Source organism: Acipenser ruthenus, chromosome 7, assembly GCF_902713425.1.
Source record: "Acipenser ruthenus chromosome 7, fAciRut3.2 maternal haplotype, whole genome shotgun sequence".
NCBI classification, from domain to species: domain Eukaryota; kingdom Metazoa; phylum Chordata; class Actinopteri; order Acipenseriformes; family Acipenseridae; genus Acipenser; species Acipenser ruthenus.
In genome coordinates this window covers 35771097-35789886 of record NC_081195.1, presented here as the reverse complement: position 1 = coordinate 35789886, position 18790 = coordinate 35771097, and the positions used below count along the sequence as shown (strand labels likewise).

Sequence of the window (18790 nt, the reverse complement as noted above, 5' to 3'; positions counted from 1 at the left end):
TTAGGACATCGTCTGGGATACCATGTCATTCAGCTCAAAAGCTATAGCACTGTGCTTGAGAAGGTGCAATTCTTCTTCGTCTTCATCATTTGTCCTTTTGGTGCGCATTCATGTCCTAAAGCGCTTTGTGTCCACCAGTTTTAGATGCTCTGAAGGCGCACAGAGACTCCTGGCCCTTTATGGAACCTGTGGACGAATCCTACGCCCCGAATTACAATGAGATCATTGAGGTGAGTGACAGAGAGCCCTGTGAAGAGAATGCATAGACTAGGAAGCAGAAGAAAACATCTCTGCTTCCTTTTCTTTTTTTTTTATTTTATCGCAGTGAAATGCCACAATGATCAGCAAGCGGGTTATTTCTCGTCATGTGTATGTGCCTACATCATACTTATAGCTCCAGGAGGCTGTCCTCTTTATGTCTTCTTTTGGTAAACCACACTGTATATATTGTACTGTAATACTCATTTTTGAAAAGCTTGCATTTCTTTGGGATTCACGTAAAGAAAATATTCCATAATCCAGTGATCGTGAAGTTGGCAGGTAATAATTCTTAAGTGTATTGTGACGTGCATTGAGTGTATTGAATAAGTACAATTAGAAACTCCATTGCAGTGTACTCAAATTTCTGTGTTAATATGAACTATTATACTGTGTGTCTTCCGGGCTTGATTACTGGAATTGTACTCCTTTGTTTTATAATTGAGTGTTTAAAGTTATGGATGGCATTCTGTAATGTCTTTGGCGCAAACACGCTGCTGAAATTAAATATTTTTAGAGGTTAAATAGTTTTAAATGTCATTGTGTTTATTTATTTTACCTTTCCCTGTATTATGAGTAAACCCATTGTTTAGTGATTATGAGTTCTTTTGGTCCAGCATTGTATTTTAATCAAAATGTAAAACCAAAAAGACATCGGAAGCTGCTTACCCTATTTTTAAATTGTTCTGTTCTTTTCTTCTCTCTTTTTAGACGCCTATGGACCTGTCCACCATTGAAAAGAAGCTCAACGAAGGCCTGTATATCTCTAAGGAGGCGTTTGTGACGGATGTGAAGATCATGTTTGAAAACTGCCAGGAATACAATGGAGAAGACAGTGGTAAAGAATTGTACACGTTTCTGTTTTCTATTTGAAATCTGCCAGTTTGTGGCACTATCACTGTTGTCTGTTCTGATGTAGGGAACAGTAAAAGGAAACCCATTCCAGTAACATTATTGGGGTCTTTTTATGAATGACTCTTGTAAAGCCGTGTGCTCTTGATTGTCTGAGTTAGTTTGACAGCCAACTGAAAGCCTTTTACCAGCCTCTATTTCCAATCATTCAGCTTGGTCCCTTTGCATCAGAAATCATCTGTTTTCAATGCACCACAACACTCCATTCAAAACCACTGGGATCAATGCAAAGGATTGCAGTATACAAAACCTGTTGTGGAAAATACAGGCTTTGCAACTGACACAATGTGGTGTAGTAATGTGTATAAAATGATCAGGAGTGTAATGTTTCATCACGTACCTATGAATAGTGATGCTTTATAGCGTATCGTAATAGACATATGTATTGTTTGTATTGGGATACATAAACAAAAGCACAGCAGAGCTCATTGTAGTTTATCAAATTTTCCTTGATTGAAGAATACGTGTTTTATAGCTTGTAAGAATACATACCCTACCTATATCATTGAATTTTCGTTCTATGATCATTTGATCTGCAGGGGTTCCCAAGCACTTCTTTGCTGCGCCCCACTTCGGGCATTTTTTTTTTTTTTTTTTTAGTTTTTTGCGGCGTCCCCCCCCTTCTAGTAAACAGTACAGTACGTAAAAATATAACATTGTAACACCGCATGTAAAATGAAAGCAGGCTCCACACAGGCAGTAGCTTCCTGCTCGAATTCAGCAGTTTATTAGCACAGGACAAATAAACAATTAAGGAACACGCCAAAGCAAAACAAAAGAATAAAAGTAATCTAAATTCTAGTCTACCTCTCGCGCTCACTGAGACAGCCTCTGCAGGCAGGACCAGTTTTCTATTTTTGTGAAATGTTGTAACAATTGGTTTAATTCCTTGTTTTAATGGCCATCTAAATATGGTCATTAAACTTTCATATCAATAAAATAAAAAAAAAAAATATATATATTTTTATTAATATGAAAGTTTAATGACCATATTTAGATGGCCATATATATATACACGCATCACTTTTTTTGCATTCCAGTAAATTCACATCCTTTCAATAGCCTACTATATACAGCAAGTTGTACATATGCTGTTTTGAAAATGTTCTGGTGCAAACCATACTTTTTTTTAGATAAGACTGAAATTCTGATCCTGTCCTCATAGGCCTATTCACAAATGCATGTGTTTTTTTGTTGTTTTTAGTAGGTCAAACAGCTTCCCAGAAGGGTACCATTGGGGTATGTTAAAGGTCAAAGGTTACCAGTTGCAGTTAGGCCTGTACAGCCTTAGTTAGGAACTGACAAAGGGACACATCAGTAAAGCAAGCAGATCTATTTAAACCACCACTGGTTATTCAAAGAGAACAGATTTATCTGTGTTAATCCTTTTAATCCTGGGATTTCAAACTGATTTATCATTGTTAATCCTGGGAGCTCAAACTGATTTATTTTTGGTAATCCTGGGATCTGAAACCTGATTTATCTTTGTTAATCCTGGGATCTCAAACTGATTTATCAGTGTTAATCCTGGGAGCTCAAAATGATTTATCAGTGTTAATCTTGGGAGCTCAAACCAATTTTTATCGATGTTAATCTTGGGAGCTCAAACTGATTTATCTTTGTTAATCCTGGGAGCTCAATGCATTTGAGCATGTTTGGGATGAGCTTGAAGGACCCCTATTCATCATCCCGATCCTCTGCCTACACCTGTGCACCAGTGTGTGTGCAGTGTTGTTTTATTCTGTCTCGCATCTACAGTCCTAGAGATTGCTTTACTGGATGTTCACTTCAACATTGAGAATGCCCAAAATATATATTGGTGTCTGTTCAGGGCTGTGACTAACGGCAGCTCCTCCGTTTCCTTCAGAGTACACGAAGATGGCGGAGGCCCTGGAGGGCTGCTTCAACAAGGCCCTGCTGAAGCACTTCCCTTCGGAGGAGGTGGACACAGATGAGGAGTTCAGGGTGCACTCGGAGGAGCGGGACAGGAAGGAGCGCCGGAGGAGCCGTCTGCAGCGCCAGGGGGGCCTGGAGACCCTCCCCAAGGTGATCGACCAGGCCCTCCGCAGCAAGAAGCCCCCCGGCAAACCCCAGGACCACTGCCTCACCCCTCCCCCTCCGCTCGCTCCTGCTTGGATGAATGGGCCGCCAAACAACCAGGGCTTCCCCCACACCCCGCCCTACCCCGGGGGCCCGTCCACAGTGCAGGCAGCCTCGCCCATGTACCGGCCGCCACACACAGTAAGTGCTGTGCATTTACTGTAAGAGAAACTGCAGCTCTCACTGCTTTTAACACATTTATCTGCCCTTACTATTATTGTCTGTGTGTGTGGTGATGGTGTTGTTTATTTATTTTTTTTTACATGCCTTCGATTTCACAATGCCCCCTATACTGGTGTGGCTCAACCAGACAGAGAAACATTCTAGTTAAGCTTCTGTTTTGGATGTAGACATTTGTTTCCCAGTAAAATGCTGCCGATGTTCAACCTCCGTGGCTGTATGCTTTGTTTATTTAACATATTTTATAGTGGTTGCTTTGTTTCTATCAGCCACTTTTTTGACATGACCGTGAATGAACTGCTCGGTGTTAAGATATCCTGGCACATCCTACCAGTTAAGAATAAAGGGTTGACATTGAAAGCTTGTAATATTCACATTTTTATTTTATTGATTTAATTCTCTCCCTTTCCCTCCCAGATGCAGAGACCCCCGGCCCCAGGAATGTTCGGGCCTCGCCTCGGTTTGGATCAGCGCTTCCCATTCCACCCTCAGAGGCTGCCGGAGCCCGGGCACCAGCGACTACCTCAGCACTTTGCCGTACAGGTAAACCAGAGGAACAGCACTGTACAGGGAGGCATAACTACGACTTCTCAAATACTATGCTAACACTCCGGAGCATTACTTGGTGACCCTGCCTGTAGAAATAACCTTTATATAAATACATTTCCTATATGGCATAAAATATGACAACATAAGAGAAACTGCAAAACCAACCCAAATATTTATTATATAAAGTTTTCAGAATTGCCAGTGGAATAGCCAATGGACTCATTATGGCCCACACAGGTCCATTTATTGTATCCATTTCCGAAAAGTTGTGTCAACTGTCCCAAGACCAGTACCATTATTAAAAGGAATGTTTTACCTGAGAAGTAGAATTCATTGAATGAGGTGGAAATGTACGGTATATGCCAGCTGACTCTTATCACATCCAGTGCAGTGTTGCCACCACAGAAATAAACTTTTGACATGGAAGGCAGCAAACTTGATCTAACTTGGGGGTGGGGGTGGACGTATCTCAAATGATATCAAGAACAAGCCCTGCTGGTAGCGAGGTTTAACAAGTTACCATGTCTGAGGGTTTATTGGGGCCGCTGGCATTTCAGACCAACAGTTCTCAACAATCGGAACAGTTCGTTTTTTTTTTTTTTTTTTTACCTGTGATTGCAAGTATGCTGTTGGGGTAATAACTATATTAAGAAAGGGGTACTAATGCACATTGAAAAAATTGGTGCAAAATGAAGTAATCATGTAACCATCTTATTGCTTTCAGCCCTCTCCAGGAATGAACGAGCCCTGTGGACCCAGGTTAATGGGACCCGAATTCAAGCAGCAGCAGTCTCCTTACATTGGCCCAACCCACGGCCCCTCGCTGGGCCCCCGTCCTACCGCACTGCAGTCAGGGGGCTTGTGCACCCCTCCTCCTGAGGCCAGCATGTACCCCTCCCAGCAGTACCAGCCTGGCTACATCCCGCTCCGGCCTGAAGGGGTGCTCAGACACCCTGGGGGAGTTGCTCCTTCCAATGCTGTCCCGCCCGGCCCCGTGTATGCCCGTTTCCAACACCCGAATGGCGCACAGCCGCCCATGTGGTCAGGAATGAATGGCGTGCCCCAAGAGAGACTGGCAGCCCCTGCGGGAGGAGGGGAGCCCAATCCCAGTGGTGTACCCCAAATCCAAATCCCGCCTCAACAACACTCCTTCAACCCCATGATGGACCCCAGCGTGATCCGGCCGCCAAAGCCGTGGCCAGACCAGCAGCCCGGCTACCTACCTCACAGCAGCCAGCCTGGGAGTTACTACAGACTCCCGGCTGGGGTCAGCCCTCAGGGTCCCAACCCTCCGAGGATGCTGCCTCAGCCAGCTTCCTACCTGAGACCCCCTGCTCCGCCTCTTCCTCCTGCTCCTCAGGAGCACAGGGTGCACTTGGGCTCCATGCTGGACAGCCCCGAAATGATTGCCCTGCAGCAGCTGTCTGCTTCCTCCCGGCCCCTAGGGGGCCCCCCTCTACTACCGATCCCACAGCACCCAGGGACCTTCCAACAGCCGCATCGGGGTCACCCAGCCCAGCCGCAGGATCCCCCGCCCGAAATACAGCAGCTGAAACCAGCTAGAGAGAGCCTGGTTGAGGCACCTGTCTCCGAAGATGCGTTCATGAAAGGTATTATAAATACCGTATGAGAAATCAACCAGTCCCGTTAAGGGTTTGTCAGATAGCCTTCAGTACATAGAACATAAAATAATAATTATAAGTTAATATGTTGTGTGTAGCTCCTAAAGCAGGGGTGCTAACATAACTGCAACATGTCTCAAGTTGTTTTTATTTATTTATCCTTTTTATTGTACTTTAGGAATGCCACCAAGTGAGCCTGAATTGTCTGACCCCGTCCAGAACCCCAGAGCTGGTCCCGTTCCTATGGAAACAGACAGGAAGGCTCCCATGTGTCCTGAAGAACCCTCCCAAAGGCTGAACCCCCCTGCTTCTGAGGGGGGCACTGAACCCCAGAACAGCCTTAGAGAGCCAGTACAGAACCAAGCAGGGCAGCGGGATGGCATCGCCCAGGAGGGAAGAGAGATTGAAAAGAGAAAGAGCGAGGGGGCAGCAAACCAGCCAAACATGAACAAGAACAAAGCAGATCACACCAGAGACTCCACTGCTAAAACAGAGAAATTGGAACCTGCCTCTGAAAGCCAGAAGCATGCGGTGCCCAACTGTGTCCCTAAACGTCCTGGAAATGCAGGGATCATGTATCCTAATGGAGATGTCAAAGATCAAGGCTTGAATGTTCCAGCAGAGAGTCAAGTCATGGGCAACAGAGGACCAAGGCCTCAGAACTCTGCAGCTTTGCCCTACGGACATACCCAGGAGAATGTGTCCCAAGGCCAGTATAACCTCAGCAGTCCCAGGCATGGCATGTATGGCCTACCAGTGGGTCAGCCACTGCAGGTTCCCAATCGACAGCCATTGCCTGGTCAGAGTGTCCCTCAGAATCTACCTCCTCCGCGTGGTCCGGTGGCCTATCCCCAGTTCCACCACCAGGGGGCTGCCTATCCTTACCACATGGCTTCTCAGAACCAAGGCTCCCCCAACATGTTCCACCAGTACCGCCAGCCCCATTACTATCCACACCCCCAGGGCAGCAGCGGTGGCGGCTTCCCAGCAGAAGACTGGCAGAGGCCTCCCTACCACCCTCGCCACCTCATGCCCCAAACCGCTTACATGCCTGCCCCCAACACAAACGGAAACGGGAGACTACGAGAGAGCAGCATCTCTCCGCATGGCTCGGAGAGTTCAACTGGCAGCCTCGTCTCCCCGAACCCGATACCAGAAGGAACAAGGAGCAGCTCTGTGGAGAACAGGGATCTACCAAGCCCCATGAAACCAAGCGGTTTAGGAGAGCAGCAAGACAGGCCAGAGAGCCCCAAAGAGATTCTGGACCTGGACAGCCATAATGCAGCCACCAGGAGACGTAGCGCCCAACCCCCTGCCCCCGGGTTCATGTATGACCCTCGTGCAATGCATCCAGGGATGGTTGGCAGTGGTGGTGGTCCTCCACGCATGATGGCACATCCGTCGTCTTCTTATGCCCCCCGCCCATTTACCCACAGTCCGTACCCGGCACAGAGGCCACACCCTATGATGCAGGCCATGCAGCACCCTGGCCATGTGGCCTTTCCCCAGGGGCAGCCCAGAATGCCTATGTATGGGCACCCGGATGAAAGAATGGGCCACTACCAAGGCATGATGATTCAGCAAAGAGCAATGGGGCCAATGCAAGAGCAATACCTACACCCTGGGTAAGACAGACAGAGAGAGAGAGAATGCTCTATCTTCTATCTGTTGTATCCACTCCAAGAGTAGTAGGCAACCTTTGCCATTCTATTCCAAGACTTTGCTTCAACTAGTCCTTTAGTTTTTTAATTGATACAGTTGGAGTCTTGCAATGAAGAGCCAAGGTTGCCTTTGCACGATACAAACACATTATTATAAGACAGAGTAGACATTCCCTGGGATGTGTTGTATGGTCATTTATAGAGTGTCAACTTTTCTGCAGAATCATGGAAACGACAGACCCTATAAAGCAGTAGTACTCACTTGTGACTTTTTAAATTCATATCAGTCCATGACCATGTCCTTCATTTTTCAGCTGAGCAGACGCAAGGCTTGTTCCAATCAGGTCTTTGGAACCTGTGTAATTAACCTGGATTGGAAATGATTAGAAAGAGGGTCACTGATATAAACATTATAAACACTGTTCTAAAAAGACATCAATTTATGCAATATATCACTTGCTGTAGAAGTTGGTATATTTACACAGGTCTCTATCAGTCTAGCTATCTTTCTATCCTGGTACAAATAGAAATTCAGTTAAGATGTGTCTATGTCTGAAGGACTATGTGCTTGTGTGGTATAAATACAACCCTTTTTGTGCTTCAGCAGACAATCGACTACAAGTTCATCAGTCATCCTCTCTGAAAACAGGACCTCTGACAGCAAGCAAGGGGTCTGAGCAGAACAGACTGTCGACTTGTTCCGAGGTGAGAAGGGCCACTGAACAATTCCTTTGTTCTAGTGATGGGCACACATCCGGTCTGCAGTGTAAATAGGGCTATTTTATTTCTGACTATTTATTTGAAGGCCGCATGATATACTGTAGTAAATGACACACCTTCTAGGTTAACACATTTCTTTTGAGAAGACTGGCGTTCTTCACTAAACATCATGAAACGTGTTAGCTGAGACCTAAATTGATAACAAACAAATAGCTAGGCAGAGGTGCAATACAAGAGGGTTGGAAAATATCTATCAAATCCACAGTACACACTTGATATGTAACTATTTGTTTTAAACACAATTCATGTAGTATCACAAATACAGTACTTTTTACATGTTCCATTTTTAGACCCTTCTTTCCAATAAGAAAATAACCCTAATGTTTACCACAGTAAAGTTGCATGGTAATTTGCAGTTTTCCCATAATTTACCAAGGTATTTACCATCGTTTAATATACTGCCCCATACCTCTCTGCTCTTTTACAATGCTTCCCTATGCTTTATCATGTTTTCGCCATGCTTTATTACACTTTGCCATGTATTTACTGTGGGGAAGCTTTAACAGCAATAGACTATATATTACTACTTCTGTTAGTTCGCCTACCAAAACAGGCGTGACATTCAGTTTCCCTTTAATATCTCAGTCCAGTCACATGGAGGGCTGTGTTTAGGTGATCTGTAAAGGGGATGGCATAGAATTTCATATACATACATACATACATACATACATACATACATACATACATACATACATACATACATACATACATACCTAACCCTTGTCTTCTATCCCACAGAGACAAGGTGATGAAGAGGATATGGGGTTGAGTGCCTCGCTCTCCTACCGTCCAGCCTTGGCAGCTAAGCGTGGTCGGGTTTAAGCTTTGTGTGTCTCTTGTTCCAGTGTCTCTTCATATACAAGAAGCTGTTTTTATTGTCAAGCATTAGTGTTCGGCTTTTTGAAACGGGGTGTACTATTGGGAGGAGAAAAAAAACTAAAGATTTGAAGTGGCTAAAATGGCAAATCTGATGATGTAGTTCATTGTGCCAACTTGCCGGTTGCATTTCAAGAATCATCTTTTAATGTGTCTAGTTCAGTGACAGACGTTTTTAAGTCGTGAGGAATACATTTAATTAAGAAACCCAGTATGTCATACCTGTACCAAGTTGGTTGGTTGGGTTAGCAAGTCGTCTGTTTTTTAGCATTACGTTATGCAAGTGTCTACCTGCAATTCTTACTGATTTTTAATATCTTTCTATGGCCCTAAATTAACATTGAGAAATTAAATAAAGCAATGTATTAAAACAAGCTGCAGAAATAAGAAGCAAGTACAGCTAGCCCATCCAAGCCAAACCAGATCTCAAGTTTAATCTCCCTCCCTCTGTTCACAAAGCCGCTGTCTGATCTGGTTCTGTTTTAGGTGTAATTTTTTTTTTTTCCTGGCCGGGTAAAAGAAGCAGATTGTTACTACAACACTTTTGCAAACTTTAAAATCTCAGGTGTATTAAACAAAAGAACAAAAAAGGTACTTTTTAAACTGTAGAATTGTTCAAGTGGTTTAGAAACCAGTTTACTGAAAAATACAGTTGCCTTTTTTTTTTCTTTTGAACGTACTTTGTATATATAGCTAGATGTTGTGGCAATACTTCATGAAATAAGCACTGTAATAAAATGTAAAAATGCATTTCAGTTCATTTTTGTTTGGATCATCCTGTATACCTGTCAGTGAAGAATTCTGAACGCAGTTTAAAACTATGGATTCATGGAAGGCATGGTCGTGAATGAAAATGCCATCTTGAGCTCTCAGATCTTTTGACAAACCTGTGTCTTTCTTCTGGCAGGTGAAACACTGCATCCCGCTTTTCATCCCATAAGGAGCTAGTGTCTTAATGTCATTCTTTTCTGTTTTCTACTGTTCCCTTATCTAATCGTTCTGAGGGATTCTTAACTGCAATTACTCGCATGATTTTCAATAGCTCTGTGTTAGTTCTTTGGCTATGAGTTCTGGAGCTGATCTGGAGTTCCAGTTGCCTGCCATAGACATACGGAATATAGACCAGATCAGCCAGGTGCATTGCCAGAAATAACTAAACGAATTGCTCTGGCTCTTCTTTGTGATCTAGCGTATGTTACATATATCTGTGGAAGGCAGCTAGGAAGTGACAAGCAGCTCCACAACCTAGGTGAACCTGACATAGTGTTGGCACGACCGCTCAAAGTGATTGCACATGTCAAAGAGATGGTATAACAAAACAAAAAAGGAAATTTGAAGCTACTTGCCTATTTAATTTCCCTGTTGGTTTAGTGTATGACATGCTCAAATGAATGTAAACATAGCTGCCTCTGTGTCCTCTCTCTCTCTCTCTCTCTCTCTCTCTCTCTCTCTCTCTCTCTCTCTCTCTCTCTCTCTCTCTCTCTCAGTGCTTGTTAGTGGATTTTTCCAGCAGAAAGGTTCATGTCACATTTATATAAAGAATAATGAACTCCTAACTGTACACAATAGTGCTGTAATTCCTACAGCTAAGGCGAAGTCCATGGAGACATTAGTGTTTATTAACTGAAGGTGCCACACATAGCCGTATTGTCTTTTTGTCTTTGAGGCATGACAGCTGTGAATTATAAGGCTATAAACTGGTAATTTTTCTACAGATGTAAAGGTTTTACTTATTTATAAATGTAATGTGCTCAATGCAGGCGAAGGGGATAGTTTGTTCTTTCTTCACTGGATAGACAAGTAGACAGGATTTTAATATTCAAGCTTTAAAATAAGTGGGATAGCCTTGGAACTAGAAGTATAAGTAAAGCATTGTTTTAATAGTGGAGTCTATTGAGACGTTGGCCTTCATTTCAGCAACGTGTTGTGTGTTTAATGCTAGCAGCTGCCTCTCTAATAGCAAGGGTGCTCCTTTCATCTCTTTAGCAGCAGCATATGGAGGTCTGTGTTCAAAGGAGGCTGCCTGTACAGTTCAGTCAATTGCAGATGGGCAGCAGCACCAAGTTTGGGAAGTTTAAAACAATAAATATACATGGCTTTTAAAAGTAGTGATTTAATCATCCCTAAGTGTGTTGGTGTCATTAATACTAGATGATTTCAGGAGTTTGCAGAATTTGCTCAGGATGTAAAGCACAGTTTTTATACGGGTATTTTATTTATTTTGTTTTTTTGTTTTTTACAATAATTATTTGAAGCACAGAATTGCTTAAACAATGTTTACAAGAAACGCGTCTTCCTTTTGATGGTGAACATTTTAACCCCCCCCCCCCCAATCCTGCACCTTTTTTTTAAAACAAAACAAATATTGTACAGTGCTTCTTCATTATTTCACAGTTTGATCATCTATGAATGCAATTAATTCACTGATCGCGAATTGGCCAGTAGTATATTTTACTGCATAAGAGCCCTTCACTCATTCACTGTTTTCAGTGTTTTTTCTTATTGTGAAATGGATAGCAGATTGAAGGGGGAGCACTGTGTACTGGTAAAAAACATGTTGTAAATGTTACCTTTTTAATAGGATTCACCCTTTTAGTCCAGCAGCTCCCTCTACAGTTAAAGTAGTGTAACTGCAGCCTAACATCCAGACTTCTGGGCTGCTTGCAGCTTCTGTGGACTTTCTTGTTCTCACTGAAAACCTGGATGATCTCATTGGAGTTTGATGCTTTTGTTTTGTATGTGTTAAAATGCTTAGGATACTACGATCTGGTGCAGCAACGCTCATTTTGCGTTGCTTCTGTTGTGTTATTTAAATAGGAGGTTCTGTTTTTTATTTTTATGATGGTATTTTTGTTGTATCGTGTAAACTACTGTACTAATATTTGCAGTCTTTCCAGTTTTTTTTTATATATACAGTATCAAGTATGTGTAAGAATATAAACTTTTAGACATGAATGGTTTGCTGTTGTACTGTAGACCTACAAGGCTACTATGTCATTGTTCAGCAGTTTTTAGTATCTATGGGTTGTACAGTTTTTGTTTTGGCTGCTAAGTGATAGCTGTTACCACACACATTATTATTTTTTTGGTGTTTGTGTTTTGACTAGGAGTTATTTATTCCTATGCAGTTGCCTGCCAGACATCTTGTCTAGGTTACAGAAGTGCAAGTGTCTTTTTGATAGTAAGCCCTAGCCCTCACCTTGTGCTTGATCCAACGTGGACGGTCACTAGATGGCGCTGGCTCTTACTTCTATAAAGACACTTTGGCTGCTCTAGCCTATGTTGCGTATCTCTATGGCAGGCAACTAGAAAGGAAGCTCGCAGCTCCTGAACCCTAGTGAAAGCTAAAGGACAAAATAAGAACCACTCGGAATAACTGCAAACATCAGAAGTATTGGGATAGTAAAAAAAAATAAAAAAAACACTAAGAGAATGAATTGAAACGACTTGCTCATTGTGTCCAGTTTCGATTTGTTCATTTTCAAATCTGTTTTGTAAAGTCATGTACCTATTGATGGCAGCAGTTAAACTCTACCTCAGAATTATGAATAGCAATAATTCAAAAATATAAAAATGTAAGTCTGTGACTTGGCTGAACAGTATATTACACAAAAGTTGTACACAAAAGCCTTGCCTTACTGTTTGTCCATTTTGTGACAAAGGGATGAAGAGAAAGGGGGGGGCACAATATGGCAAAAATCAAGTAGTGAGAGAGATAGCAGACCTATGATAACCTTGGAGACTTTTCAGAACAATTTTTTACACACCACTCTTGGCACGCTCTCCCAGGTAAATCAACTCTCTTTACAAGCAGCATGTGCTGTCGTTAAGCAGTGGGAAGTAAACTGCTGTTCCACTTAATGAACCATAATGAACTGACAAAGCAATCTGCATTTTGCCAACCCAATCACTGGAAGCCAAAACCTGTAAAATGAATGCTTTCTTTATCCGTGATACAGAAGATGTCGTCCACACATCAGACTTTCATCGCCTTGCTGCTTCCATGTGGAGATTATTGTACTGTTTTATGGTTGTAATAGGCCAAGGTCCCCTGAATGAGTGAGGTTTGTGCCCTATTTAAATGTAATGACTGGTAAAATTGAGCAAGTCTCACTCCCAAAACAGTAGGTCCAATAAATATTAAGAGTGAAAACACAGAGCAGAATTGTTAATCACGTTTTAAATTTGTAGCAAAAAATAGCAGCTCCCTCCGTATAACAGGTCTTGCTGAGACGTAATTAAGACTTTTTTTTTTAATTCTTTTTATTCTCTCACTGCTGTGAAGTGTAATTGAATGATCTTTAGTGAATCTTGGTGGTTTTAAGGTTTGAGTCCTCTAATCTCAACCAAATGTAAGATTTGACAGTAAGTTTCCACTTTGTCAGCACCAGCAAGGGGAATTTATCAAACTTGACAGAAATGTTGGAAATTAAATAGCCATCCATTACTGTAGGTTACCGTTATAGGTAATGTATGACATGACGTCTTCCTTCTAAATTGAACAGCCCTTGGTATTTGTTTAGGATGCCAGGCAGAACTGCCACTGTTTGAGAGATTATGCCCCCTGGTGTTGCCTGTTTGTCACTACACTTTTTTTTTTTCATCTGCTGCCGTTGTTTGTCTGCACTAGTGAATACAAGTATTACACTCTGGTAAATAGACTGGAATAAATGGGAAACCTATTTATTGGTGTGTTTTATATTGTGTGTGTTTTTTTTTTTTTGTTTTTTTTTGTTAATATATGTAATAAATGTGACATCTGATTATTGGAATTACAGCTGACACCTCAGTAGTATGGTACAAGAATTATTATTTTTTTGTTCATGTGAAGTTTACATAAGTTGATACCTGACTGACATAGATTATTTTCAAAATGAACTGAACTATTTTCAATACTGTACATTCTTAGAATAAATAACTGTTTTTTTGAAAATGTTTCGATTTTGTCTTTTTTGTTTTTTGAATACGTGTTTATTTTTCGCAGCCAACTTTTCAATCCTCCTTCACTTTGCTCCAGCCACAGACACAAGCCTGGAGCTCCATGTCTTTGCTAACTGCAGATCTTGAGCTAGTCTTTTGCAAAGTACTCTCCGTTCTCATATCCATTTCCTTTCCAAAGTTGTTAACCGTGTCGTCAAACCTTGAGTCATCTTCCGCCCCCGCTCTCGTAGACTCTTGGGGAATTTCTCTCTTAATTTCTTAGAAGCCTTGGACGGGTGTCACCAGCATCCTGTTCCATTTGAAAACATAGAACTGGATACTGCCAGCTAGGGTAGCTAACCCCTGTCCGCCCCAATGGGGTCTATTTCCTCCTGTCATTTGTCTCTCCAGGTTGTCCACAAGGTCAAGGTATTAACAGCGTAATTACAATAGTAGTCAATCACCTTCGGGATAACATCAAGAATAAGGAAATTTGAAAACACAGCTACGAGATATTTTATTCTATGGTGCAAATATAGATTTCCTGAGTGCTGCCGATTTTTAGGGTTACCAGGCGTTTCAAAACTCAGATTTTCAGCCAGATTTTTTGTCCTAGTTGGAAACCATTCAAAATTGTTACATTTTCTTGGTTTTGCTATTGTACTTTTTTTTTTATAGTAATGTAGAAAACGTTAGGTTATTATCATAACCCTGGTTCTCTGAAATAGAAATATTAACCATCACTAATGGGTTATTCCTCTTTAAGAACCCAAGAACTGAAAAGCATTATGCCAACAAACTCTCGCGAGAGTGCATGACGCAATGTGAGTTGCCCCGACAAAAGCACATTGCAGCCATTTGCAAATTCTCTTTTTACTTTTGAGTCTCGCGGCTCCGCAGCAACCGCGAAGACTGATGGTTAATATTTCTATTTCAGAGAACCAGGGTTATGATAATAACCTAACGTTCTCTTTCAAGTACGAAATATTAACCATCACTAATGGGTAAGTATACCCAATCTGTTGTGAGGACAGGCGCAAGACTCTTATGAGCTAACCGTGCTGGCAGTCCAAGGTGACAAGTTACTCACCGATCAATCTGTAGTTGAGGGGACGACCACCGAGGCAGCCCTCAACACTCTTGATCCAAAACCAGGACACAGCGGATAACGATGTTCATCCTGTAGAACCTCGTGAACGTGTGGGAGGTCGCCCACACCGCTGCATTGCATATGTCCATGACAGATGCACCCTGGAACATTGCCCAAGAAGTGGCCTGCCCTCTAGTGGAATGGCCAGTGATCTTCTCAGGTGGGGGCAACTTTGCAAGTTGATACGCAATCGTCACGGTCTCTGTTAGCCACCTAGACAGGCGCTGTTTAGACAGAGCCTGACCTTGGGACTGAGAACTGTAGCAAACAAAGAGTTGCTCAGACTGGCGCAAACTTCTTGTCCTCTCCACATAATACGCCAGCGCTCTGACAGGGCATAGCGTGTGGAGCATTCTGTCTCTGTCAGACTGAAAAGGAGGAGGGTGAAAAGCCTCCACCTCTACCGACTGATTGACATGGAAAGCCGAAATAGTCTTCGGCAAAAACGCAGGGTTGGTCCGGAGTGTCACCCATGACCGGCCTTTCGCAAAATATAAACAGGCTTTTGCGACGGAAAGTGCCTGCAGCTCACTTACTTGCTTAGCAGAAGTGACTGCCACCAAAAAAGCTGTCTTAAAAGACAAAAGCTTTAGCTCTGTGGAATGCATGGGCTCAAAAGGAGGTTTCGTTAGTGCATTCAGCACGACATTCAACCACCAGTGAGGAACAACGTCCTTCCTTGGAGGACGGAGTCTCCTAGCCCCCTTCAAAAACTGTCCCGCCAGGAAATGTGCTTCTGGGGAGACTGAGTCTATCTTCACATGGCAAGCTGAAATAGCTGCCAGGTAGACTTTTAGGGTAGAAGGGCTCTTCCCATCGTCCAGCAGGTCTTGCAAAAACTGCAAGATCAATGCCATTGGACACATTGTGGGATCCTCTCCCTTCGACAGACACCATGTCTGAAAAACGCCCCACTTGTAGCCATACTGGGAACGAGTGGAGGCAGCCCTAGCGTTCTGTAGGGTGTCAATCACCCTATTAGACAAACCCTGATGTCACAGAACTCAGAGGTGGCTTTTTACAGTCGGAATTAGGTACAGTAGTTTGTATTTTATTTTGTATAATACCAGCACTAAAAAAGAAGCACACACAAATACAATTAAACTAAACTTTTCTTCACTAAAAATCACAAATCAAATAAACTTTGATTTTATTTGAAATCGGTAGATATTTAAAAAAAGGCTGAAAATTCTCATTCCACTGACGTCACAGCGCGTCTGTAATCAGAAATATCAGACGTGATCTGTTATCATAATAGGGATTGCAGGCTAGTACTGACGTCAGTAGTAGCCTGTAATCCGTGAATTAAGCACATTAACTTTTAGGGAAATATCAGCTACATACAGTTATTTTAACAAGGTACCCAGACACGTACGTGTGTGTGTGTTTTTTCCAATTTGAAATGCAAGGCTACTTTTACTTCGTTAATTTACTGAACTGTTTTCTTTTAAATCAATTGGCTCTTACTTCATTTTCAGTGATCTGATTGGCCAAATTAATAAGCCTAATAGTTCAAATTGGAACGTGTACTAAATATATGAAACGTGTACTTAGTAACACGTTTTTTATCTGAATGGCCTTCCATGCTGGTGTGCCCAGGCAGGCGCGTTCACAGAAATCTTGCACATGGTACACCACAACTGAACCACACCATCCCATCTCATGCCAACAACGACTCCGCGTCACCATGCTGGAAAGTGTTTCAGCCAATCAAAGTGCTGCATTTTTGTTCTTTCCTGAATTTCCCTTTCTGAAATGAATAAACACAGCACGCTGCCATTAAGACAGAACAGTGACAGCCAAATAGTCCACAACAAGAAAAGCTACAAATGAACCTCTTTGAAATACAGACTTAAACTACAGGAAAAAAAAATAGCTCACAAATCTTAAATGCTGGTTTCATTTCTAGTCATTTTACTCGCAATCACTACAACTAATCATTACTCCTCCCCTGAGCAGGGCATATAAACAGACTTTTTTTCGTTACACATGACAGTTCAAAAAACAAAACCTCAATAATAATAATAGTAATAATAATTGCTGCTCCTCCCACTCCAGATCACAAAACTGCTCCCTTTCCTTGGACCTCTGAGTGCAAAACAAACAACATGTCTATTCTTCAGATGCAATGAAACCTTCTTAATGTAACTCCTGTTAGCGTCACCCTCATTGAAACGTCCTGGACAGATGGGAGTCAATGGGGATTTGTTCCTGATAGTATCTGTTTATTGCCACACTCTGTTAAACTCAATCACATTCTGAACTGATTTCTCGTCCACTTAGGGAAATGAAAGCATAAGCAGTATTGAAATGTTCCGACGTGAAGTACGGGAGAACACAGCATGCCCTGCAAGCTGCAGGCTTACAGATTTGTTTTTAATTATTACAGTTGACTACATTTAAAACACATTTCAATAATTACTATATCACAAGTTCCACAGCAAAACAGGAGTATTTATTACATCAAATTTGTTTTGATGGTTGTTTTTTTTGTTTGCAAGGTTATTGTCACCTTTCTGGCCCAGTCCCTGTGAAATTATATTAAAAAGGTTTGACTGCATTTGTGTTTAACCAAAATATTCACAATTCCTTTGAACTAAAAAGGACTGACCGATGAGTCACGCACTCAACATGAGCAAGAATCCTTCATCGTTATACATCTTAATTGGTGTATAATAGGGGCAGCAGTTTGGAGTAGTGGTCAGGGCTCTGGACTCTTGACCAGAGGGTCGTGGGTTCAATCCCAGGTGGGGGGACACTGCTACTGTACCCTTGAGAAAGGTACTTTACCTAGATTTCTTCAATAAAAACCCAACTGTATAAATGGGTAATTGTATGTAAAAATAACATGATTTCTTGTAACAACTGTAAGTCGCCCTGGATAAGGATGTCTGCTAAGAAATAAATAATAATAATAAACTCTTTGGATTGTCAACAGTGTGTATATTAATTGTTTTCCAGTTACACTGGTGAGTAAGTGTACTCTTTTGTTTGTTGTAGCTATTCATTGAAACATTTGTCAATTGTAATTTGTTTTTGTCCAACTATACTAATTATAATTAACTGGAACAGAAAAAAGAATATTAAAACCTCAGGGTGTAAAGAATTTGCATTTTCAGTCAGTAACCTGCAAAAATGTTAGACCACTTTGATTTAATTAGGCATCTTAAACCACTTCTAAAGCCTCATGCATGTTATCATTTGTGGCTGTGTGTCCCTTTTCACCTTTGGCTTATTAAAGCCATCAATTTAATTAGACAATCTCTAATTTGCCTATTTTCCCAGATTTTCAGTTCCAGTGGTTTGATTTCATATGCATAACACATAGTAGTTTACAAGAAGCAATTGGGCGTTCCTATACATGTGCATGCTACTATATACCTCCAATGTGCACGTGTATACCCTAACGACACGTGCAAGGGGCTATACTGAAAGGCAGTGAAACCCCAGCATCCCTCCCCTTACTCGCTTGTTTCCTTTGTTTCTAATACCGTACCTGCACATGTGTGCTCTTCCCGTGCTCTGTGCAGTTCTTCCTGTTTCTGCAGTGACCACTCCTGCTGGATCCTGTGTCTCTCTTGCTGGTTTAAATCTTCTCTCACCAGCTTCTGCGCTCCTGAGACACAGTCTGGGATCATGATCAGAAACGCGCGCCAGGAGGTCCTTCTTTATCATTCGAGGATCATTCAGATGAAACTCGCGCCTGCTCTCGGGTTTCTGGAAACACTGGTGATCTTTTCATTGCGAATCAGGTCTTCAGCTGAAAAAAAGAAATCGTATAA

General features: G+C 42.1%; 1 protein-coding gene across 3 annotated transcripts in view; it reads left to right on the top strand.

The window, feature by feature from the left end:
* The window catches only part of LOC117414553 (chromatin remodeling regulator CECR2-like), a 69648-nt gene extending 55773 nt beyond the window's left edge, over window positions 1-13875 (top strand). For 2 of the 3 annotated variants that reach the window (XM_059026839.1, XM_059026837.1), the window contains exons 12-19: window positions 139-230; window positions 970-1096; window positions 3038-3411; window positions 3868-3993; window positions 4724-5609; window positions 5800-7246; window positions 7887-7987; window positions 8801-13875. In XM_059026839.1, coding sequence (XP_058882822.1) covers window positions 139-230; window positions 970-1096; window positions 3038-3411; window positions 3868-3993; window positions 4724-5609; window positions 5800-7246; window positions 7887-7959 — 3125 coding nt within the window. In that variant the 3' untranslated portion in view covers window positions 7960-7987; window positions 8801-13875. The remainder of the gene's footprint in view (window positions 1-138; window positions 231-969; window positions 1097-3037; window positions 3412-3867; window positions 3994-4723; window positions 5610-5799; window positions 7247-7886; window positions 7988-8800) is intronic. The other variant, XM_059026838.1, reaches the window with a different exon arrangement.
* Window positions 13876-18790: the final 4915 nt, after the last annotated feature.